Consider the following 24,272-nt stretch of genomic DNA (forward strand, 5'->3'; position numbering starts at 1 on the left):
AGATCCCATTACAGATGGTTGTGAGCCACCATGTGGTTGCTGCTGGGAATTGAACTCAGGACCTCTGGTAGAGCAGTCAGTGCTCTTAACGACTGAGCCATCTCTCCAACCCAGGACAGCCTTTCTTATCTGCTAAGTTCCCGTATGGCATCTCAGAGCAGATGTTTAAAATACATAGCTCCATTCTCTTGATAGACAATGGCAACCCTTTTTCTTTTTGCTGCATGTTTTCTCTCTCTCTCTCTCTCTCTCTCTCTCTCTCTCTCTCTCTCTCTCTCACACACACACACACACACACACACACACACACACACACACTCCTTGGTTTGGCCAGGCAGCACTGACCCAAGTGTTTCCAGATGGGGTCAGTCTTCTGATCTCCTTCCCTACCACAGGGCCAAACTTGGCCACTGGCCTGTTCCCATCCTTTTACTTCTTTTGTGCCTTAGGGATCAGGAGCTTGTCCCAACCAGAATCTGGACCCAGGTGTAGGTCTCTGTTGTCAACTCCTTGAAGCCCAGCTGCTAAGGCCCATGCACACAGAACCTGACTGTACACCGAGTTGCTATGGCCAGTCGTGATGTCATGGGTAGGGGCATGGGATGAGATTTCCCCTCTCTGCTCCCCTCCTGAGTAGTACAGACTGTTCTACCACCGACACTGGCACCCAGTGGAGACCTGAAAGCCCCTCCCTCAGTGTCACATGAGCACTGCTGGCAAAGCTCTCCTTTCCCAGTACAGGCCAGGCTTCATGGTGTGCCTCATAGGGCCCACTTGGGTTGACTGCTCTGCTCTCGCTCCTGTTGAGATTCCAAGGCTCACAGCTATGCAGCCAGGCCTACTGGGCAACGCCATGGACTGGGTCCCTGAATCTCCACAACTACCTTTTGTGTCAGTCCTATATCAATCACCCTGTGCCAATGATCAGAGAAGAAGCTGGAGAGCGGCATCTGAGATGTCAGGTCAAGTAGGAGTCTGCCCTCCGAACTTTAGTGCTAACTCCAGACAGGGGTGGTACCTGAGGTGGGCTGTATGCTGAATAAACAAGACACTAGGACACTATCATATCCTCCTTTTATATCTCTGATCATTATAATAACTGTTGTTATTGTTTTGGTTTGGTTTTTTGGTTTTTTCGAGACAGGGCTTCTCTATATAGCCCTGGCTGTCCTGGAACTCACTTTGTAGACCAGGCTGGCCTCGAACTCAGAAATCCGCCTGCCTCTGCCTCCCGAGTGCTGGGATCAAAGGCGTGCGCCACCACGCCCGGCTGTTATTGTTATTATTATTGTTGTTATTATTATTATTATTATTTGGAGAGAAGGTCTCATGTAGTTTGGGCAGACCTTAAACTCAATATGTAGTAAAAAAAAATGACTTTGAACCTTTGAACCTCCTGCCTCAGCTTTTAGAGTACTGGGGTGACAAGTATGCACTGCAGGCTGGAGAGTTAGCTTAGTGGTTAAGAGCACTGGCTGCTCTTCCAGAGGTCCTGAGTTCAATTCCCATCACTCACATAGTTGTTCATGATTACCTATAAAGAGATCCGATGTCCTCTTCTGGCATGCAGGTGTACATGACGCAGAGCACTCATACATAAAAGTAAGTCAAATGAACACAAGAAATAAATTGAAAACAATTCTAAAAACCAAGTATGCATCACCATGTCTGATTTTTTGTTTGATTAATTTTTGGTCTTTCAAGACAGGGTTTCTCAGGCTGGAGAGATGGCTCAGAGGTTAAGAACACTCACTGACTGCTCTTCCAGAGGACCTGAGTTCAATTCCCAGCAACCACATGGTGGCTCACAACCATCTGTAATGGGATCTGATGCCCTCTTCTGGTGTGTTTGAAGACAGCTACAGTGTACTTATATACATAAAATAAATAAATCTTTTTTTTTTCCTTCTTTCTTTCTTTTTTTTTTTTCTTCGAGACAGGGTTTCTCTGTGTACTCCTGGTTGTCCTGGAACTCCCTTTGTAGACCAGGCTGGCCTTGCACTCAGAAATCTGCCTGCCTCTGCTTCCCAAGTGCTGGGATTAAAGGCATGCGCCACCACTGCCAGGCATAAATCTTTAAAAAAAAAAAAAAAAAAAAAGACAGGGTTTCTCTATGTAGCCCTGGCTGTCCTAGAATTTGATCTATAGACCAGGCTGGACTCAAAGTCAGAGATCTACCTGTCTCTACCTTAAAGGCAAGCACCAGCAGTACCTGACACCATATCCGGTTTTATGTAGTACTAGGGAGTTTCCTCCTAGGGTTTTGTGTATTCTAAGCAAGAACTTTGCCAACTGAGCTACATCCCCAGGCTTGCTTCTGACCCTTGAAAGAATATCTGATGGGGAGGGGGGAAGGAACCTATTGAGACTAGCCTGCTGAGATCCACATCCAGGCCTCCAGCCCCTCATCTGCCAGCTCCTCACTCTTAACCATATCTCCTTTGTTCCCCACTGAGGGGGAGGCGGGGTCTGGAGGGTCTAGAAGGCCCAGGGAGGTGGGCAGCTGCAGGAGGAGGCAGCCAAGACAAGCTCTAGGTTTGGTCTTACATAGCCCCATGTAGCTCCCTCCCTGATGGGTCAGACAGAAAGGCTCCAGGCACAGAAGGGTCACTTCTAGGAAAACACCTGCATCTCCAGGCTGCCCACCCCCTCCTCTCCCCTCTTCTCCCCTCCTCTCCCACGCCACGTGGGTTTGCTTTCCTGCAATTTTACAGACAAGGGATGAAGAGCATGCTGCTGATTATAGCTCCTGCCACGTACGACACCGCAGGTTTGTCAGGACTCCCAAGCCCCTTCCTCTGTATTCAGTCCTTCAGAGTGCTTCCTACCACGGGGACAAGATCCCTGCAGCTGGGTGAGCCCTTGTCCTGAGGACTCTCCCGAGGACTCTGAGCCCAGAAGAATGGTCCCCATTTCTCCCATCATGTCCTCTGGTCCTCTCTTGACCTCTCACACCTTGCCAGGCATAGCCAATGGGTGCCGGGGTAAGGCACCTAAGGGCACAATGTTGAGTTTGAATCCTGGGTGTTACTGGACCCCACTATTCATTTCTGCATTGCTACCGGAGAATTAAATAACACCCAAGAGAGGCCAAGCTCTGTGGGTGTCCGGGAGACATTTTTGTCTCAATGGGACAGGAGGTAGAGCCTTGTCATACTGTGCCTACCTCTCAACACATTTGGCTTCTGCCCTTGGAAATGATTATAACTTGGAGTCCAAAGGTTTCTTACTCAGCACTACAGTTCACAAAAAACGGATTCTTGAACCCATTTTCCTGTGGATGTAAACTGAGGCTCAGTGTCAGGCCTGCTGGAGTCAAAGGTGACACATTTGGTTTACAGAGTTGCTGATTCTTCTCAGTGTTGGAATGTTCAACAGGGATGTTCAACCACATCTGCCTCAAGGGCCTCGATTTGTCAGGAGTCAGGTTTCTCAACAATGGCCAGGGAAGCCAGGTATGGTGGCCTACACCTGTGATCCCAGCAGTCAGGAGGCTGGGGAAGGACTGTCCTGAGTTCAAGGCCAGCCTGAGCTATCTAGTGAGCTCCAGGCCAACCTAGACTTTGGGGTAAAAGCTTGTCTCAAAAAGCAACCTCCCACCCCCACCCCCCCCAGAAATAACAACACAAACAAAACAAACTGATGCAGGCAGGCACGGAAACCAAATTGGCAACAGCTGGCACTGTGACATCTGGTCAGCATCAGATAAGCAGCCTGGGACATACACGTGAGGATGTGCAAACCTTTCTGGAACAGCTCTCCGAGGCCTACCTTGTTCCCATCTATGTCTAAAATCTCTTTGATTTGTTTTTTGTTGTTGTGGACAGGGGATCTTACCACATAGCCAGGAATAACATTGAATTCATGATTCCCTTGCTTCAGCTTAATTGTGGGATTATACTTTTTGCTTTTATAGATCCACTAAGGGGCTAGGTTGTTATTTCTGACTTAGCATCCTGGTCCCAGGGATAGCTGTCTGCATTTTCTCAATAGAATTCTTGACTTGAAATTACAGATTTTGGAAACATATCCATGCAGTCCCTTTCTTACTGTTCAATTATTTACTTTTGATTTTATTTATTTATTTAATAGTTTTTTTAAAGACTTATTGTTTTATGTATATGAGTACACTGTAGTTCTCTTCACACACACCAGAAGAAGGCATCGGATCCTATTACAGATAGTTGTGAGTCACCATGTGGTTGTTGGGAATTGAACTCAGGACCTCTGGAAGAGCAGTCGGTGCTCGTAACTGAGCCATCTCTCCAGGCCTATTAGTTTCTTTCATCCTGGAACTCACTTTACCTCTGCCTCCCGAGTACTAGAATTAAAGCCATGCACCCCCACTGTTTGGCATATTTTGGTATTTTTTTTCAGACAGGTTCTCATTATGTAGCCCTAGTTGGCCTAGGACTTGCTATACAAACCAAGTTGGCTTTGAATTTGAGGCAATCCCTTCATATCCTGAGTGCTAGGATTTCAGGTATACACAGCCATAACTGGCTAGCCCCCCCCCCTTTTTTTTGAGACAGGGCTTCTCTGTGTAGCCCTGGCTGTCCTGGCACTCACTCTATAGACCAGGCTGGCCTCTACTCAGAAATCTGCCAGTCTCTGCCTCCCAAGTGCTGAGATTAAAGGCATTCGCCACCACTGCCCAGCAAGCTCCCTTTTTTTAAGTGTGAAGAAAGTAGCTAAGTCATATGCGTAATGACGATCTGGGTCAGCCCCATAGGCCCTGAGCATCAAGTTTATTTTTTAATTTTAGGCACTAATTTGTGTTTAGGTTTTTTGTTATTGTTTTGAGGCAAGGTTTTACTATGTAGCCCCTAGCTAGCCTGGGACCCAAAGATATCTGCCTGTCTCTGCCTCCTGAGCGCTTTGATTAAAGGTGTGTGCCCCCATGTCCAGCTATGTTTAGATAATTTTTTAGGGCTCAGCCAGGTTCTCAGCCAAGTTCCATCCTGGGCCTAAGGACACAATTCTGACTCTAACGAAACTTTTTCTCTCATACTAAAACATACTAAAAATAATTACAACACACAGTGACGAGTGCTAAAATAAATATTAATGCCAAGTGAACAGAAATGAAGTCAATGTTTTTTATTTATTTATTTGGTTTTTTTGAGACACGGTTTCTCTGTATAGACCTGGCTGTCCTGGAACTCACTTTGTAGACCAGGCTGGCCTCGAACTCAAAAATGCGCCTGCCTCTGCCTCCCAAGGACTGGGATTAAAGGCGTGTGCCACCACCGCCTGGCTATTTTTTCACTAATTTTATCTTATTCTGAGACAGGGTCTCATCGGGCCAGGCTGGCCTCAAACTTGGTGTAGTCGACAGTGACCTCGTGCTTCTTGTCCTTATGCCTAAATCTCCCCAGTGCTGGGATTACAAGCCTGTGTCACCATGCCCTACCAAGCCAATTTAATTTGACCACTATCATTATCCTTAGGTTAGCAGCAAGACTCTGATTTTTGGGTGTTTGTTTTGTCGTTGTTGCTATGGTAGTTGTTTCTAGTTATTTCATTGTTTTGTCTTGTTTTCTTTTTTCTTTGAGACAAATGTGGCTATGTAGCTCAGACTAGCCCCAGATCCTACATGGCACATATTGGCCTCGAACAAGGTGTCTTGCTTCAAATGCCTGAATGCTAGAAATCCAGGTACATCCAGGTCAGAAATCCCTGTATTTGTCCATGTCGGTGTTTCTCAACAATGGCCAAGTAGATGTGTGCCTCTCAGGAAACATCTGGCAGCATCTGGCCCTATGGCAGTGCCTAGGAACAGTGATAGGCTTCTTGCAAAGCATGAGACAGCTGCCCCCAGGACTTACAAATTCCAGGCCCCAGAATGAAGGCAGCCCTACTACAGCCCTATAATTAACAGGATGCATTCCTACTGGGGAAAGCTGGGAACTTGAGGAGAAAAAAAAAAAAGTCTTAGAGGTGACAATGGTTTGTGATATTTAAGGGCCATAGGATGTAAACTTAAGGGAGCCTTCCCATCCTCTGAAGGGCTCTGGGAGTCTGGGCTCTAACAATATAGCCCAAACTCCGGTCCAAGTCATGCATTTAGCATCTCTTGTTTCCTATAGGTCTTGGCCCCTCAGTTTCCCCAAATTTCTTCCTCCAGAACAGCTCCAGGCAAGGAGAACCCATCAGCTGGGCAGTGGTGACGCACGCCTTTAATCCCAGCACTTGGGAAGCAGAGGCAAGTGGATTTCTGAGTTTGAGGCCAGCCTGTTCTACAGAGTGAGGTCCAGGACAGCCAGCACTACACAGAGAAACCCTGTCTCAAAAAGAAGGAGGAGGAGGAGAACTATGCATCAGGCTGGCTCTTGCATTACAAACAAGCCTCCATGGAAATGGGGACAGGAATGGGGTATGATATATGCCCACTAAAACTGTGAAAGGAGAGCATAAGGCTAGACCGCAGTGATTGGTGACTGAAACACTGTTTCGAACACAGCCAGCACTCTTTCGCCTTGCTCTTCTCCTCTCAGGACACACATTCTTTGAAGAAATGCTGGCTGACAGCTCACACCCAGCAAGGTGCAGAATACCCTTAACTCCCTCAGCCTGCCTCAACCCCCAATGGAAAACTCGAATCCTTGGTTGGTTAGTATTTAGAGGTTGCTTCAAGTAGAATCACTTAGCCCAAGTCAGTAGCCCCAGGCCACCACTCCACAGAGCCCTGGAATGTCCTCTCTCCACTCCAGGGTGGCTTTTCAGGGGTGTGCTACTGCAGGTGATATTCGCTCAGGGCGAGGAAGGGGTGGGTAGGACCCAAGAAGCCGAGCCACCGCAGAGCAGGCACCACAGTCAACTTTTCCCTCTGCAGCTAGTACGTTACGGCGCCGCCAGGGCTCGCGGCCACGCGTGGAGAGTGTAAACTCCTGCGGGCTCAGTGCTCCTGGCCATCGTCCAGTGCCCACCCCACTCCGTCCCTCCAGTCCCGCTCATCACTCACCTCCGCCATCCTCGAGTGGCCGTGGGGCCCGGGACCTCGCTTCCTCAGTGGGAGCCCTCGGCCAGTGGCCAGCAGCGCGGCCAGCAGCATCAAGGCGCGCGGGAGCCGTGCTCGGCTGGGCGGTGGCCACATCGTGTCCCTTCCAGGCTGCTCTGCCAGAGCCGCGGGGCTCGGGAGCGCGTTCGCGCCCCGCCTCGCCTCCTCCTGGGGCGGGAGCGCGGGCTGCGGCGCAGGCTCCGTCCAGTCGCGCGGGGACCTCGCGAGGAGCGGCGGGAGCGCGCGCTCGGGTGCGCGCCGCCGGTGAGCACGGGTCTGCGAGCGAGGTCAGTGGCCCCATGTCTCTCTACCCCCCTTCACCCTCCCCAAGGGGCCCCTCGGCGCTCGGGGACTCCTCCGGGCTCCGCGGGGCGGCTCCTTTGATCTGGCGGCCACCCCGCCCTCAGTCCCCGCCACTGTCGCCGTCGCGGCCCCAAGCGAATTCCTGTCCCGGGAAAGTTGCGGCCCCACGATGTGCGCCCCGCGCGGCCACTGCTGAGGGGGGCGAGAAGGCTGCGGTGCCACAGGAGCGCTCCTCGACAGCGCGGGCGACAGCCACCCAAACTAGCCCGGGCCTCACCGGCAGGGACGCGCGACTGACCGGCGGCGAGCGGTGGGAGACTTTGGAACTTAGGCAAAAGTGTGCGTGCAGCCAGGTAGGTTTGCGAGGGACTTTGGAAGTTCACAGCGTCGCCTGGGATGAGGAGCCCGCCGCCACATTGCGGTCCCAGCTCCCGATCCCCTTTCAGCTTTTAGGACTGTCAGAACCAGGAGACCACACAAGCCACAGTCCCAGAACAGCGGGTGTGCTGTGGTGGGGTAAGCCTGAGTGCAGGGGTCGGAGGATCTGTCCTGCAGCTGCTGTCGCTGATCCTTAGGACAGCCCAGCCCTTTCGGCCAGACCTTCGGGTTGGATCTTCACAGTAAGCCACTCACTGAACGGCGACCTTTGGGCAACTAGAATTCCGGAGCTGTGGTTTAGACTAGGTGATAGGATGAGAATAGGAGAGAATGAAATCAAGGTGATACCTACCTGGGATGGCGGGAGGAGGGAGCCTGGAAGCGAACCTGGGGGCAGTGGAGAGGGTGGCTAGTATGACCAAGCTGTGGTCTACGACTGCTCAGGGGTGCCTGAAGTAGAGTGGGACTCTCAGAGCTGCGCTGGGTTTTGTTTTGTTTTGTTTTACTTGGTCTTGTTTTGAAATTACCCCTGGTCTCCACAGCAGCAGAATTGAATGGTGACGCATTGCATTGGGTGACAGCCTGCGTGTGGGGTCCTGTCAAAGGGGTTGAATATTGGCAGTTTCTCGCATGATCCTAATTAAGAAGATGGCTGCCTGGTACGTGATAAACACTGAGAACAGAATTTTAGCCTGGGAGCGGCTTCTAAATTAAGCTGAATTCACCAGACTAAAGGTTAGGCTTTACACTTTTTTTTAAAAAAAAGTTTATTTATTTTATGTATATGCGTATACTGTCGATGTCTTCAGACACACAACAGAGGAAGACACCGGATCCCATTACAGATGGTTTTGAGCCACCATGTGGTTGCTAGGAATTGAATTCGGGATCTCTGGAAGAGCAGCCACTGAGCCATCTCTCCAGCCCCCTCATTTTTTTTTCTTTTTGGTATAAATATTTTCACATCTACTGCCAATATTTTAGTCATACTTTTGACACTTTCTACCCGATTAAAAGTGACTTTGAAGAGAGTGAGCTTGTTCGGCATTCATTCATTCATTCATTCATTCATTCATTCTGTTTCCATGTCAATAACTGCTACTCCAGCAGGGCGTGGTGGCGCACGCCTTTAATCCCAGCACTCGGGAGGCAGAGGCAGGCGGATTTCTGAGTTCGAGGCCAGCCTGGTCTACAAAGTGAGTGCCAGGACAGCCAGGGCTACACAGAGAAACCCTGTCTCGAAAAAACCAAAAAAAAAAAAAAAAAAAAAAAAAAAAAATAACTGCTACTCCACTCCAAGCCATGCCCTCTCCTCTCCAAGCTATGCCCCCTAGTCTGGACTGTCTGAATACCCAAACGGGCTCTGTTGGACCCACTTCTGACCTCATATCACTCCCACCATTCATTGCCATGAAACTTATATCTTTTCTAATTTTGACCAATTTCATTAAGGCATAGTTCAAATGTAATAAAACATATCCATTTTTTAGGGGTTGGAGTGGCTAGTCAGTGGTTAAGAGTGCTGGCTGTCCTTACCAGCACCCACAGTTGTAGTGGTTTGATTTTTAAAAATCTTGTTTGTTTATTCATTTAATTTTTGAGATAGGGTCTCACTATGTAGCTCTGGCTGTCCTGGAACTCACAGATACACTCCTTCCCCCTCCCTACTCTAGACCTCTAGTGCAAAGATCGAAGGCATTGGTCACCATGCCTGGGTCTACAGTGGATTGAGGGAGATTGGTCCCCATAAACACGTTTGAATAGTTGGTCCTCAGTTGGTGGAACTGTTTGGGAAGAATTAGGAAGAATTAATTAGTCTTTGAGATTTCAAAAGACTCAAGGCTTTCCCAGTGTGTTCTCGGCTTCCTGTTTGTGGGTTGGGATGTGATCTCTCATCGGCTGCTGCAGCACCAAGCCAGCCTGTGTTCTGCTATGTGCCCCGCCAGGATGGTGATGGACTCTTATCCCTCTGAAACTGCAAGCTCCAAATAAACTCTTCTATAAGTTGGCTATGGTATTTGATCACAGCAACAGAAAATTAACTAAAAGAACCATCTGGAAGTCCAATCTTAGGAAATCTGGTACCCACTTCTGGCCTTAGATGGGCACTAGGCGTGCACGTGGTACACAGATATACATGCAGGCAAATGGATAAAATTTAAAGTAATTATCCATTTTAACTGTATGGCTCAGTGAGTTTATTTTTTTTTTTAAAGTTTATTTTTATTTATTATATGTAAGTACACTGTAGCTGTCTTCAGACACTCCAGAAGAGGGCGCCAGATCTCATTACGGATGGTTGTGAGCCACCATGTGGTTGCTGGGATTTGAACTCTGGACCTTCGGAAGAGCAGTCGGGTGCTCTTACCCACTGAGCCATCTCACCAGCCCTGGTTCAGTGAGTTTTAATAAATGTATAGATTCACACTGTGGGCTAATGAGATGGCTCAGCTGGTAAAGGCACTTGCTGTCAACCACCTGAGTTCCATGCCTGGAATCCAAAGGAGACAACCAACTCCCATAAGTTGTCCTCTGACATCTACCCATGCCCCAGGTAACATGGATGTGTGTGTTTTTAAAATGTATATATGAATGTGACCATAGCTGAGGCATAGAACCTCTTGATTTTTCTCTGCACTATATGAAGAAAAAAAAAATACATGAGAATTCTGAAGAGACAAAAATTTGTGAGAAACCCTGCACTGTCCACTGGCAGTTCATCCTTACTGTTCTTCTCGTGACCCAATATTAGTCTTCCATTGTCTTTGAGCTATACTGCTACATGTTGTAATCAATAATAAAGAAAAAATGACTTGTCTATGGGAAAGTTAATTCTGTCTTGTCTCATAGAAATTCAGTTGCTGTCTACCTGAAGTACAGAAGAAATCAGTTCTGCCTTCATTTTTCTAATACTGCTTATTAGAAATAAGCAAATTTCTTCCATATCTTACTTCCTTATTAACAAGTTAGACTTTTATTTATTTATTTATTTATTTATTTATTTATTTATTGTACACTGTAGCTGTACAGATGATTGTGAGCCTCCATGTGGTTGTTGGGAATTGAATTTTTAGGACCTCTGCTTGCTCTGGTTGGCCCCCGTTCACTCCAGTCAACTCTGCTCGCTCAGTCCTGCTTACTCCGGCCTAAAAATTTATTTATTATTTTACATAAGTACACTGTAGCTGATTTCAGATGCACCAGAAAGGAGCATCAGATCTCATTACAGATGGTTGTGAGCCACCATGCTGTTGCTGGGATTTGAACTCAGGACCTTTGGAGCCATCTCTCCAGCCCCCGAATTAGACTCTTTGCATGTGTTTTATTTGTATAAGGAAATCATGATGCTGGACAGTAGTGGCACATGCCTTTAATCCCAGCACTTGGTGGGTAGGGGCAGGCAGATCTGTGGGTTCAAGGGCAGCTTGGTTTATAGAATGAGTTTCAGAACAGCTAGGGCTACATAGAGAAAGACTGTTTCAAAAAACTACCCCACTGAAAAATTTTTAACTTTATGTGCATGAATGTTTTGGCTGCATTTGTGTCTGTGTGCCACATGCATGCCTAGTGCCTGCAGTGGCCAGGAAAGGGCACTAGAGTCAAAGTTGTGAGCTGCCATGAGTGTATTGGGAATTAGACTTGGTCCTCTGGAAGAACAGCTAACCATTGACCCATCTCTCCAGCCTGTATATTTTTAGTAAATTTGTTGAATTTTTTGTTTGAGATACTTTTTTTTTTTTTTTTTTTTTTTCTAGACAGGGTTTCTCTGTGTAGCCCTGGCTGTCCTGGAACTCACTCTGTAGACCAGGCTGGCCTCAAACTCAGATATCTGCCTGCCTCTGCCTCCCAAGTGTTGGGACTAAAGGCGTGCACCATCACTGCCCAGCGAGGTATTCTTTAAATGTGTCTATTTGTATGGTGTGCACGTGAGGATGTCAGATGCTCATTTCATTTGCTCAGGGAGGGTCTCTCTCTGAACATGGAACTCACAGTTTCATCTAGTCTAGCTAGCTAGCTAGCATTAGTGGGTGCTAGGAATCGGAACTCTGACATTCATACGTGAGTGGCAAGCTCTTCAAAATTCACTCAAGTACTTCCCCAGCCCTATAATTTCCTATTTAGAGCTATAATCTATTTTAGACTATTGTACATGAAGGTTAAAGGTCATCCTCTTGTATGGGTATCCAGTTGCTCCCATGCTCCTAACTGCAGCAACTGTAATTTCTATACTGAAGTACTCTGGATCTTTGTTGAAATCGTGACCATGTCACACTTTGAGTCTGTTTCTAGACTGCCAAGTTTAGTGATCTACAGGCATCCTAAAGCCAAGAACATTACAGTGTTTTGTTTGTTTGCTTGCTCGTTTGTTTGAAAAAGGCTTCAGGCAGTATAAGCCATTGTTTAGTCTATTTATTCTAAATACTTTACATTTACATACAAATTTTATCAACTTGTCAATGTTGCTATCTTTTTCAACTGTCACATTTTTTCTAGTCAGCAAGATAGCTCAGTTGGTAAAGGCATTTTGCAACCAATCCTGATACACTGTGTCCAGTGCTTGGAGCCCATGTGATAGAAGAATGCCTTCTACAAACTGTCCTCTGACCACATGTGAATTGGCACGAACACACAAATTATAAACATGAAAAAACAAAATAAAAAAACCCCTTTTCAGCTGGGCGTGGTGGCACACGCCTTTAATCCCAGCATTTAGAAGGCAGAGGCAAGCGGATTTCTGAGTTCGAGGCCAGCCTGGTCTACAGAGTGAGTTCCAGGACAGCCAGGGCTACACAGAGAAACCCTGTCTAGAAAAACAAACAAACAAACAAACAAACAACCCCTAAACAAACAAAAACAACCCCCCAAAAACAAAAACCAACCCCCTTTTCATTGTTCTCCCCACAGATAAAACAAACACCTCCCACCCACCTGCAAAGACAGTGTAGCTGCCCTGATCTTCTAGCCCCAAACTTGCAATGATCCTCCTGTCTCTACTTCCCAACTGAGGGCTTTTACTGTATTCCACTTCCTCAGGGGAGTTTTCTGTTACCCGTTTCTGTTATCACTTTTGGGTTTTCTGCTCAAGCCCTTAGTGGTCTGTAAGATATGTTCATATACTTGTTTACCAGTGTAGAAGTCACATCTGTCTTTTCATCATTGCTGGTCCAGTACACTTACTGGCATCAAGGTTAATGCCTGCTATTTATTGGTTGAATGAATAAAGGCAGGTGTCTATTTCTGAATATTTTATTAGGGCAAAACAATATTTATGGGATGATTCATCTCAAGTAGGTCTGCTTTATTTCTTAACATGCACTCTGAAAATTGATATCCTCCATAACCTACTACGTATAGCTTCACAGTCATCCAATATAAAATAAAGAAAAATAAAACATCTGGCAAGAAGGCTACAGAAGAGTGATTATTTGTAAGATTATTACTAAAATTAAAAATCTCACATTCCCAGATGATAAGAATATTACAAGAATGAAAAGGGTTCACGACACAGTACACCTTGCAGACTCCAGCCTACAGTGACTTGGTCAGTGGGAAAACGTGGATCTACAAGATCACCCTAATTCAACTCTCCCACAGACACCTGTTCTCTTCTCTTCCCCCGTCCCTTATTGTTAGCTGCCTTTGTACAGAGAGGGATCATCGAGACTGTGGGCATGCAGGCTAAACAAACAGGAGAGGTTTCTATGTCCTGTGAAGAACGAACTAGTGAGGAAGCTCTTAATTCCAACTATTGGCTAAACTAATCCTGACATAGTGTTAAGGGGGAAGGAAGGTAGCTCCACCACCCTTGGTACATTCTCAACTCAGGATGTGTACACGAATTACCTGGGACCTGTGCTGGACTTTGAGTTAACTGGAGTTCCTTGCACACGGAAAGAGTGCAGAGGGCGCAGGAAACAGACACTGAGCACATCCGGGTGCTGTTCTTGCAAGCACCTTTCATTCCGTCTCCAATAACTGCTCCCAAAGAACAAAGCTTTACACATTGCTTCTGTTTTTTTGTTTGTTTGTTTTTTTGGTTTTTTGAGACAGGGTTTCTCTGTATAGCTCTGGCTGTCCTGGAACTCACTTTGTAGACCAGGCTGGCCTCGAACTCAGAAATCCGCCTGCCTCTGCCTCCCGAGTGCTGGGATTAAAGGCGTGCGCCACCACGCCCGGCCACATTGCTTCTTTAAAAGCAGTGACACGGGGCAAGAGCCACAGCATTCTTCAGGGTTGGCTTATTAGAATTCATCACACTGGAAACAGTAACAGTTTAAGGCCACATTGTAGCAAACAAGATCCTGCTCACAGCTCCCGCCCACTAGGCTGCTCCTAAGGGTAAACTGTGAACGTGAGCCTTCAGACTCCACAAAGAGGAAAATGCTCATCATTAGGGCCTAAGCAAGTTCCCGTTCGTTTCCTTCCTAGAAACCTTTCAATCTACAGCAAAAAGCATCTTAGAAAACAGAAGTCACTGAAAACTACAACAGAAATAGCCTTTGGTAGGCAAGACAGAGGATCACTGGTGGGCCTTCCTCTGTACCCTTTGCGCTGGCTAGAAGCCCGAGCACACATTTCATGTGGATAAGGCAGAGGGGAGGAAGGATATGCTTTTCTCCACTTGGAAGGTATTTTTATTACCTTCCAAGCTTAATGGATTAAGATGCCTGCTGGGTACCGAGTATACTATTAAGCAGGTAATAGGTTATCCATAGGTTCTGAACTGGAGGTGGGTGGGGTGGGAGGCACTATATATTCTTTGATAAACTGCCAAGCAGAATCCCGATTTTAATAAACCCCCTCCCTTCATAGCCCCAGGCTAAAGTGATTTTATTTGTGAGAAATACTTGACAGCTCCTCATCAGCATGGCACAGGAAGAGAGGAAAGCCTACTGCTCTCCTTTTCTTAACTAACCCCATGTTGGAAGCAAAGAGGCACGAACACCCAGCTGTGTCTTAGCTAGAACATTGGGAGAACAGCATCCTGACATTAAGTCATAGCAATAATCCACTCTCTTTTTGTTCCTTCTGTAGAGTCTTTTTTTTTAAAATAGGTATTTATTTATTATATGTAAGTACACTGTAGCTGTCTTCAGACACACCAGAAGAGGGCATCAGATCTTATTAAGGATGGTTGAGCCACCATGTGGTTGCTGGGATTTGAACTCAGGACCTCTGGGAGAGCAATCAATGCTCTTAACCTCTGAGCCATCTCTCCAGCCCTGAGTCTCTCTTTGTAACACAGAATAATTTAGAATTCTAGATCTGCATGATTCCGCCTTCTGAGATTACAGGTCTGTACCATACTTGACCCCACAGCAACCATTTATTTACATTTCAATGGGTTTTGTCAAAATACTGCAATTAGGTAGATTCATCAATTTGGAAAAACAGGTGGTAGCAGGTATCATCTCCCTCTTTTGTCCAAAGTCAAGAAATCTAAGCCAGATGTTTATCTTGCTTTTTGCAAGATATATTACACACCAGGTAATGTGGCTATACCTTGCCAGTCATCAGAGACTCAGATATGGATACCCTTAACTAATGAGGGAAGAAACACCGAAGTGCATGGTTGTGCATGCAAGGAGCAGGTTGTCTGCCCTACAGCTCCCCAAACGGTGCACCAGCACTTGTCACTCTTCTCTGGAGGCAGAATCCAGAATGACGAGTGGAGGCTCAGAGGCAGATCTCTCTGAGGATGCTCTACCCTTCAGCCTATGAGAGGGTTTGAGTCAGAAGTGAAGACAGTGAATGAAGGGTGGAAGAGGGCTGGTTACTTTTTTCCCACCAAGTTTTATTTACCTTTAGTTTATGTATTTTTGCCTACATGTATGTCTATGTGAGAGTATCAAATCTTGGAGTTACAGACAGTTGTGGGCTACCCTGTGGGTGCTGAGATTTGAACCCGGGTCCTCTGAAAAAGAAGTCAGTGTCCCCAACCACTAAGCCATCTCTCCAGCTCCAAGGTAGATCCTTTAAACAAGGTTACTATGAAAAGGAGATATTCACTGCACTTGCCCCTCGGGCCAAATCTTCTGCATGATTCTGATTATCTTCTGGTTCCTGACATGGGCTGTAGAGTGGGTCTTACAAACACAGAAGGAGTAAGGACAATGCTAAATGAAAAGCATGAGGCAAAGTATAGTCGGCTTTGGTGGTGATGGTTGATTTAGGAATGCCTGAATGTATCTATTTAAGGCCCAGGTCTCTATTCACTATCTCCCCTGATTTTTGTATTATAATCACCTATGACATGACTGGGCCAGAGATTTCTATTACAGATTTACAAAAAAACAGCCACATATAAAGTGTAGAAACCATTTTGTCCTCTCCAAAGTAGAGATCAAGGGTAGATCACAGGGGTTTTGTCTCTTCAAAACAAAACAAAACAAAAAAACCCAACCAACCGACAAACAATAATAAAAATCTTTAACTTAGTTACATTTAGCCCAAAATAAACTTTGCACCAAGAGATACATACAGAAAAATTTAGATGCCTGTAATAGCATTTTAATTTGAAGTGATTTCATGTGAGCTGAAAGACTAGCAGGCACGTTCACTGCTTAAGGCTTGTTACTTTTGCAAGCCCTATTAGGTCTGCATCATTAAATAGTAAGTGCTGTGCAAAATACTTAGTACTCCAGTGGGATGCTACAGATGGAAAGTGAGGAAGGTATTTGAGCTTTATAGGACTTAGTTATGGACTCTTTTTATTCTCTGTCTCCCTCTTCAGGTTTCACTATGTAGACCAGGCTGACCTCAGACTGAGATCAGCCTGCCTCTGCCTTCTGAGATATAGGATTAAAGGCATACGTTACCACACCCAGACTGTTCACCCATTTCTACTCTTTAAAAAACTCACATACAACTTTAGAACATGTCAAGGGCTAAAAGCTCACAGATGCCAAGAGGGCCAAAGACAACAGATCCAGGGCATGGAAACAGAGCTTCACAAACGATACTGCTTCTCTTCTTGTCCATGTACTGCAGCTGATAGGTCCTCAGAAGAACTTGGTTTGGGCATCTTTATCAGCAATAAGAATCATTTTAAAGAATGGCATACAAAATGTACTTCTAAATAGTTTTTCCCCCCATTCTGTTCTTAGTCCTTCCTTTTAACACCTGATCGCTACTAAAAGATAAATTCATCTTCAGTACAATAAATAAAGCCAAAAGTTCTCTTCAACTAAGCTTTGGTCAAAAGAAAAAAAATTAACTTTAAAATGGTGCTCTTCAGATGTGTCTTTGGTCAAGCAGCACAAAGCTCTGAATGAAGTCCCTGACCTGGCGGTGACAGGAAAACAGGCTATTCCAGTTTAAGAAAGAGGTATTTGATTAGAATTCCTCAAAGGGGGAAAAATACAATGGAAGCACAAGAGAAGCCAGTTCCAGGAGCTGGGTAAAATCTTTCTAGCACAGGAGGAGGAGAACTGGCCTTTGGAAGAGCAGTGTTCAGGTGGGTAGTGTCTACACAGAAAACTTATACCACTAATGGTGAAGTGGAACATGAGCAAAAGACTGACCAACGCTTGCCTTTAAGGGTCAAATCTTAACCTGGACCCAGAACCAGCAAGAGGCTGTCTAATTTAGAGGTGGGAACCATTAGGCTTAGCTCTCAGGGAGAACCTAAACCTTGGATACATCTTCAGCCTATGACCGACCATATGAAGAAAACTCTGATAATGAATAAATTATTTGGTGAGCAGAACAAAAAGAGAGAGACCAGTTTTCGGAGGTCCTTGGCCACGGGAGTCACACAAGCCTTCTGGCCTTGGTAACATTTACCTTAAGACTAAAGACAGAGTGCTTTGGTTGACTAACTTGACTGGTTAAATAGGGATTACAAGGGGGGCAACCTCAGACCTGGGCGGAAAGTCAGCAGAAGGCACTTGCTCCCTAGGGAGAGGGCCAGTGAGTCTCGCGGTTGGAGAGCCGGGGCCTGAAGTAGGTCTTGATGGATCCAAGCCTATGAGGTGACTGCAGCGGGGAATGCCTGTTCCAGAAGCCACAGGCAAGGGTCAGCGTGATTTCACAAGTAGAATAGTTATAAAATAAAACATTTTTTAATCGACAAAGTAATCATGTGTGTGTGTGTGTGTGTGTGTGTGTGTGTGACTTAGCAAACAGGAAGAATGTGAAGCAGTTTGTTTTTTTTACTATTTACAAAATGCCATTTGGAGTGAAGGTGGCCACCTTCAGTAGCTTCGGAAATGTCTTTCACATGAAGTGGTCACTGAAGTGTGGTTCCTGGAATTGGCTCAGAAAGGCCACACACTGTCCTGGGAGGAACTATCCCCCTCTAGGGAGCACCAGAAAGGCTCAGTCTTCTGTCTCTTCATAGGTAGTCTCATCAAAGGGCCTGTCCAGTAGAGGCACCAGCCGGTGGCGAGAGTACTTTAGCTGCAGCAGATCCCCAACTTCATCTATCTCCTTCAAAGCCTGAAGAACACAAGAGAGAAGTCAGCCGGGTCCAGCAGGGTGCAAGTGCACCCACAGCTCTCCTGAGCAGAAGCATCAGTGCCAAGGTTATCTTGGTGGGACACACGGAATCCAAATACCCAGGAAAGACAGACTGCACACGGCTATGGCAGGAACAGCATCTGACCCAGAGCTAAGGCCCAGCGAGCACACTGGACTGAGTACCCAAGTGTGACTACAAAGGCTAGGATTCTTCTAAGTGTAATGTCTTTGTAGGAAAGGGAACAGGCTTCCTGTTGGGAGTATAGCTGGAATGTGTCTGTAGGTAAAGGCACCTCTACCATCTCACACACTGAGATTAATCCCTGGGACCCACATGGTAAAGAATCAACTCCTCCAACTTTCCCTTTGACCTCCATATGCAAGTCATGGAGTGTTCAAACCCACTGTCAAACACACAAAAGAAAACATCAACAAAGATGTTGTAAAAGAAAATGTGTATTTAGACCTGTTTACCAGCATAAAGGTAAATACTTTCATGGTTGAACTCATTCTTAGTTGCCTACCTGAGTCCTGATGTTGAGACTACAGTGGGGCCCTGTGCACACTCACACTAGCCCTGAACTTGTGATCCCTCTGCGTAGCTTCCCAGGCGCTGGGACTAAGGTCTGCACCACCCTGCCTGGCTTGAGACTCCCTTTTCACTTGGCTACTGCTGGAATCTGGAAATACTAATGCAGTACAGGGTAGGGTACCTGGTAGCTTTACCAGAACCATCTCTCAGCTCTAACAGACTTTTTGTATGCTGTGTCCACTCTATACAAATGTACTCTAAGGAGAAGATGGATCCTTATGAGAAAGTGCTATGTTGCTGAGTAAGGGAACACTCGTGGACACTGCCCTCTCTGAGCGCATGCCCTGTCCTTCCCATTTTTCAGTACAGCTTTATTGACTCTGTATTTTACATGCTGAGTGTATGTATTATAGACAGACAGACACACACCCCAAGTTAAAAAGAGAGAGAGAGAGAGAGAGAGAGAGAGAGAGAGAGAGAGAGAGAGAGAGAGAGAGAGATACCATGAATTTGAATAAGAGCAAGGACACCGGAGGGGATGGAAGGAGAAAAGGGAAGGGAAAATGATATAATATCAAAAAAAAAAAAAGTCAGTATAGAAACGTTTACTATCTAAAAATAGTACTCCAACTAGAGAAAAAAAATGGGATCAAGAAGCTGGACCAACTGGGTAATGTCAGAATGTGGTAAGAGCAGGCTCACACATAACACCTACAGTTTACAATACCAGGGTATCATGCTGGTCACTTAAAGAATGAAGATCGGGCCGGGCGTGGTGGCGCACGCCTTTGATCCCAGCACTCGGGAGGCAGAGGCAGGCGGATTTCTGAGTTCCAGGCCAGCCTGGTCTACAAAGTGAGTTCCAGGACAGCCAGGGCTATACAGAGAAACCCTGTCTCAAAAAAACCAAAAAAAAAAAAAAAAAAAAAAAGAATGAAGATCGGGGCTGGAGAGATGGCTCAGCGGGTAAGAGCACTGACTGCTCTTCCAAAGGTCATGAGTTCAAATCCCAGCAACCACATGGTGGCTCACAACCATCCTTAATAAGATCTGATGCCCTCTTCTGGTGTGTCTGAAGACAGCTACAGTGTACTTACATATAATAATAAAATCTTTATAAAAAAAAAAAAGAATGAAGATCAATCACTAGTAAAGTGTTCTAATAAAAAAAAAACTTAAAGTTTTTTTCCTGTTTTGTTTTGTTTTTGAGAAAGTTTTTGTTACGTATCCTGGGCAGGTTTCAAACTTGCACTCCTCCTGCTTCAACCTCCTAAATGCTGGGATTACCAAAGGCACACATTATTATGCTCAGGTCAGGAATATATATATTTTCTTTCTTTTTTTTTTTTTTTTTTGAGACAGGGTTTCTCTGTGTAGCCTTGGCTGTCCTGGAACTCACCCTGTAGACCAGGCTGACCTCGAACTCAAAAATCCACCTGCCTCTGCCTCCTGAGTGCTGGAATTAAAGGCGTGCGCCACCAATGCCCATCTAGGAATGTATTTTTAATGAGAGAAATTTCATTTTGTAGATACAGGGAAGAAAGGTCAAAAGTGTTAAGAAACAGAAAATGTTTAGCTGGGCATGGTATCACACCCCTTTAGTCCCAGCATTCTAAAGATAGAGGCAGATTATTTCTGTGAGTTCAAGACCAGCTTGGTTTACATAAAGAACTCCAGGATAGCCAAAGCTACATAGGGAGACCCTGTCTTAAAATACAAAACAAAACAAACAAAAATGTCAACGAGATTGTTATGGTTCTTTAAAAACAAGGGTTTACAGAACTCATTAAGATTAGTGGATCTTAGCTGGCATCCTGTAATCTCAGTGATGGGAGGCAGAGAGAGATAGGCAGGTTTCTGTGAGTTGCAGACCAGTCTGTGCCCAACAAAGAAAAACAAAAAAGCACAGTATCAACTCCCCTAAAACCAACCCACAATGAAACCATTATAGTTTAAAGAATTTGGTGTGTGTGTGTGTTGGGGGGTGTCTTAGGTCTCAGGGGGACACCCAGCAAGGCTCCTTTAGCTGGGACCAATGTACAGCAGCCACACATGGAGGAAGAGCTTGTAAGGGTAGCATCAAAGGAGAAGGCGTAAATTACAAACAGTTGGAAAGAGACCTTCAGCTTTAGATCCAAGAGGAAGGAGACAACCGTGCAAGTGGAGGCTGACCTGAGGGAGGAAGCTCAAACCTACAATGCCAGCAGCCAGGAGGCTGAGGCAGGAGGATCTCCAGTGTGGTACAGTGAGTTCTGTGGCAACCATGACTACTTATGGAGACACTGTCACCAAGCAACACATAGGAAGACAGTTTTCCAGAATTTGGAACTGGATTGGATGGATGATTTGGAAGATTCTGCAATTGCTTAGAAAGGGCCACTTTCAATAGCATTGCCTGCCACTGTCTCAGCAGCCTGGTCCCAGGTGCTCAACAACATCAGGTGACTAAACCGTCTGATACACACACAACCTCTTTTAGTATTGATCAAAGGTACTTACAGTGTCAAGTATTTCTTTGGTATGAGCTGCTGACAGGCAAAATCTGGCTCTGGACTCAATGATCGGGGTAGCAGGAAATCCCACCACAACTACACCAATGTTCCGCTTCAGCATCTCTCTTCCAAAGGCGCTACAAAGGGAAACCAGGAAATGAAAGCAATGACTGCTTGGTGATGTGGCCTTCAATCCCAGCACTCGTTCCAGGGTAGCTTGATCTACAGAGTTAGTTCTAGTACAGACAGAGAAATTCTGCCTTGAAAAAGAAAAAGAAAAACCAAACAACAACCACAAAAAAGAAATAGCAGCCAGTACCAGGTCTTACTGGCCTGGGTATTTGATGGCACTTAAACACTCAAAACTGATGTTCTAAAAATTCTGTTTATTGCAGTTCTCTGTTAGTCATTCCTTCACAGAGGTGGAAGAATGTAACTGGAAAGGACCAGTTCTAATAGTTTGATTTAGGTGATGGCCTGCTCCTGAAAGGAAATAGTGGTTAAGATTTCAAAATAAATCTGCGTCATAACCTCTGTTCTCTTTTCAGTCTGTGAGGACAGAGGACCTGTGTAACAGGGACATCTCTCTGCTGCCCTTAGGGTGGCTGGCTGACTGGGACTGGTTCTCTAGACCAGGAATTTAAAAAACAAAAGCTAAAACAAAGAACCTACTTAGGACTAAAGCTGCTTCTAGGGTACAGGCTGTTTGAGGCTCTGTAGGTCAGTAGGTTACTCAAATTCTACAATTGTTATACAACAACTTCATTACAGTTGTCTTGTGGCCTTATTCTACAACTGAAGCTTGACTGAAAAAGGAATTCTAATTTGATTTTGTTTTGTTTACCAAATTATGCTTTCTGTTTTATCTTATTGGCTACTTGACTTTTTTTTTTTTAAAGATCTATTTATTTTATGTATATGAGTACACTGTTGCTGTCTTCAGACACATCAGAAGAGAGCATCAGATCCCATTTCAGAGGTTGTGAGCCACCATGTGGTTGCTGGGAATTGAACTCAGGACCTCTGGAAGAGCAGTCAGTGCTCTTACCCGCTGAGCCATCTCTCCAGCACCATACTTGACTTTTTACTCTTCCCTTAATTTGCTCACAGGTTGGGAATAAAAAAATAAAAATAAAAAAACCCCTGCCTATGACAGGTATGGGAGTCATAGTACTTGGGAGACAGAGCTCAATTTACACAGTGAATTCCTGGCCAGCTAGGGCTACTAGTGACATTTTCTTTCAAAAAGGCTTGCAAGGAAGGAAAAAAAAATATTCCTGCCCATGTAGCAACTTCTTCCCTCACTCCAGCCCCACAGACAGACTGGATTGTGACCATCCACACAATGTACCCAATTTTGGCCGGCATGTAGAGCATCAAAGGCACCACCGGGGAATCTTCATTGCCATAGATGATGAACCCCATTTCCTTCAGGCGTCTCCTGAAATACCTGGTGTTCTCAGCCAACTGTTGTATACATTCTTTGCCTAGAAAAGGCCAAAATGATACTAAGGAACAGAAGATAAAGATACGTATTTTCCCCGCCTTCTTTTTATCTCATTGGGTCTCTTATTCTTGTTTTCAGGTAACTTTTACTATATAATCCCAAATGTCCTTGAGCTCTTGGAATTCTTGCCTCTGTTTCCCAAGTGCCAGGATTACAGCCATGTGCTACCACACTCCTTTCTTCCACACCTACCTATGTGGGATAGAAACATAGACGTGCTTCCTCTGCAGCCTGTTGCTTGTCTCTGGAGCTGCTGATAGCAGTTTGGTTTGGTTTGGTGCTGGGGAAATCAAACCTAGGATCTCATGCATACTAAGCAAGCACTCTACAACCAAGCCTGCCACAGCCCCGACCTGACAGCAAGTGTTATAGTAACGTACAAAATAAAGGTTAATGGCTAGGAGCTGAAGATGTGGCTCTGAGGTAGAGAACTTGTCTAACATCGGCACTATAACTCTCCCCTCCCCCCACTTTTTAAAAAAGATCTATTTATTTTATGTATATGAGTACACTGTAGCTGTCTTCAGACACACCAGAAGAGGGCATCAGATCCCATTACAGATGGTTGTGAGCCCCCATGTGGTTGCTGGGAACTGAACTCAGGACCTCTATAAGAGCAGCCAGTGATCCTAAACACTGAGCTATCTCTCCATCCCAACTACACCCCTTTAAAAAAAACAAAGAAATGGTGTCATTTGTGAAGTTCTGCCATCTCAGTCACAGCACCTCATCGTGCACACCCTCGACAGCGAGGAGGACACTTACCACCGTCATTCTACACTCTAGAAGAGTCACACAGAGGTGGTACCTTGCTTATTGCTACCAAGTACGAAGAAGCACTGCCAAAAATAGAATCTGGGTCTCCCAACATCAACATCATTTCAAGCTGCCATGGTGCAAACACTTTCACAAATCTGAACATTGACACTGCCAGTTAGACCGCAAATTCTGAGTCACTTTACTGCTATCTCCTTAAAACCGTTACCAGATAGCAAGAGCCTATCTAGTACAAAACTATCTAGCTACCCTCTAAAACACAAGTTTGCTTTGTTTTGGTTGGTTTTGGTTTTTCTATGTAGCTCTGAATGACCTCAAACTCAAAAGATCTGCTGACCTCTACCTCTGGTGGGATTAAAACATGGTTTCTAATTTCTAATTGAATAAATAATTGGTGAAGTATTAAACATTACATTATGATCTGATGGCCAAACAAGACAACAGTTTTGAAAGACTAACTTACAGAGTACTAAGAATATGTTTTTCTGGGCTGGCGAGATGGCTCAGTGGTTAAGAGCGCCGACTGCTCTTCTGAAGGTCCCAAGTTCAAATCCCAGCAACCACATGGTGGCTCACAACCATCCGTAATGAAATCTGACGCCCTCTTCTGGAGTATCTGAGGACAGCTACAGTGTACTTACATATAATAAATAAGTCTTAAAAAAAAGAATATGTTTTTCTTCACAGTCAAAATATTGATAACTAAGAGAGAAGGCTGGCGTAATTTTCTCATGTTAGAATTCAAGGATAATACAGTTCATAAGTTCATCAACCAGTCAGATGCACAGGTAACTCCAGTGTCCTTAGAGTTAGAACACTGAC

General features: G+C 45.4%; 2 protein-coding genes across 2 annotated transcripts in view; one reads left to right on the forward strand and one right to left on the reverse strand.

The window, feature by feature from the left end:
* Positions 1-2,721: 2,721 nt before the first annotated feature.
* On the forward strand, positions 2,722-8,679 carry LOC115032812 (uncharacterized). Its single transcript, XM_085830104.1, has 4 exons — positions 2,722-2,770; positions 6,836-7,656; positions 7,750-7,923; positions 8,224-8,679. The coding sequence occupies exons 1-3, from the start codon at positions 2,722-2,724 to the stop codon at positions 7,876-7,878; spliced, it is 999 nt and encodes a 332-aa protein (XP_085686230.1). The 3' UTR covers positions 7,879-7,923; positions 8,224-8,679.
* Positions 8,680-17,726: 9,047 nt separating this feature from the next.
* Sptlc2 (serine palmitoyltransferase long chain base subunit 2) overlaps positions 17,727-24,272 on the reverse strand; it is a 79,463-nt gene continuing 72,917 nt past the window's right edge. Inside the window, exons 10-12 of the mRNA XM_021179358.3 lie at positions 22,518-22,653; positions 21,174-21,303; positions 17,727-18,121 (exon numbers count right to left, since the gene is read on the reverse strand). Coding sequence (XP_021035017.1) covers positions 18,002-18,121; positions 21,174-21,303; positions 22,518-22,653 — 386 coding nt within the window. The 3' untranslated portion in view covers positions 17,727-18,001. The remainder of the gene's footprint in view (positions 18,122-21,173; positions 21,304-22,517; positions 22,654-24,272) is intronic.

This window comes from Mus caroli, unplaced genomic scaffold (genome assembly GCF_978045245.1).
Source record: "Mus caroli unplaced genomic scaffold, Mus_caroli_1 scaffold_14, whole genome shotgun sequence".
Taxonomy (NCBI): domain Eukaryota; kingdom Metazoa; phylum Chordata; class Mammalia; order Rodentia; family Muridae; genus Mus; species Mus caroli.

What these genes read in the sequence shown, in the direction of transcription:
- LOC115032812 (XM_085830104.1), top strand. Translation starts at nt 2,722, where the DNA reads ATGAAGAGCATGCTGCTGATTATAGCTCCTGCCACGTACGACACCGCA. An exon ending in TGCCACGTACGACACCGCAG is followed by an intron (nt 2,771 to 6,835) that starts GTTTGTCAGGAC and finishes TTCCCTCTGCAG; the next exon opens with CTAGTACGTTACGGCGCCGC. An exon ending in AAAAGTGTGCGTGCAGCCAG is followed by an intron (nt 7,657 to 7,749) that starts GTAGGTTTGCGA and finishes ATCCCCTTTCAG; the next exon opens with CTTTTAGGACTGTCAGAACC.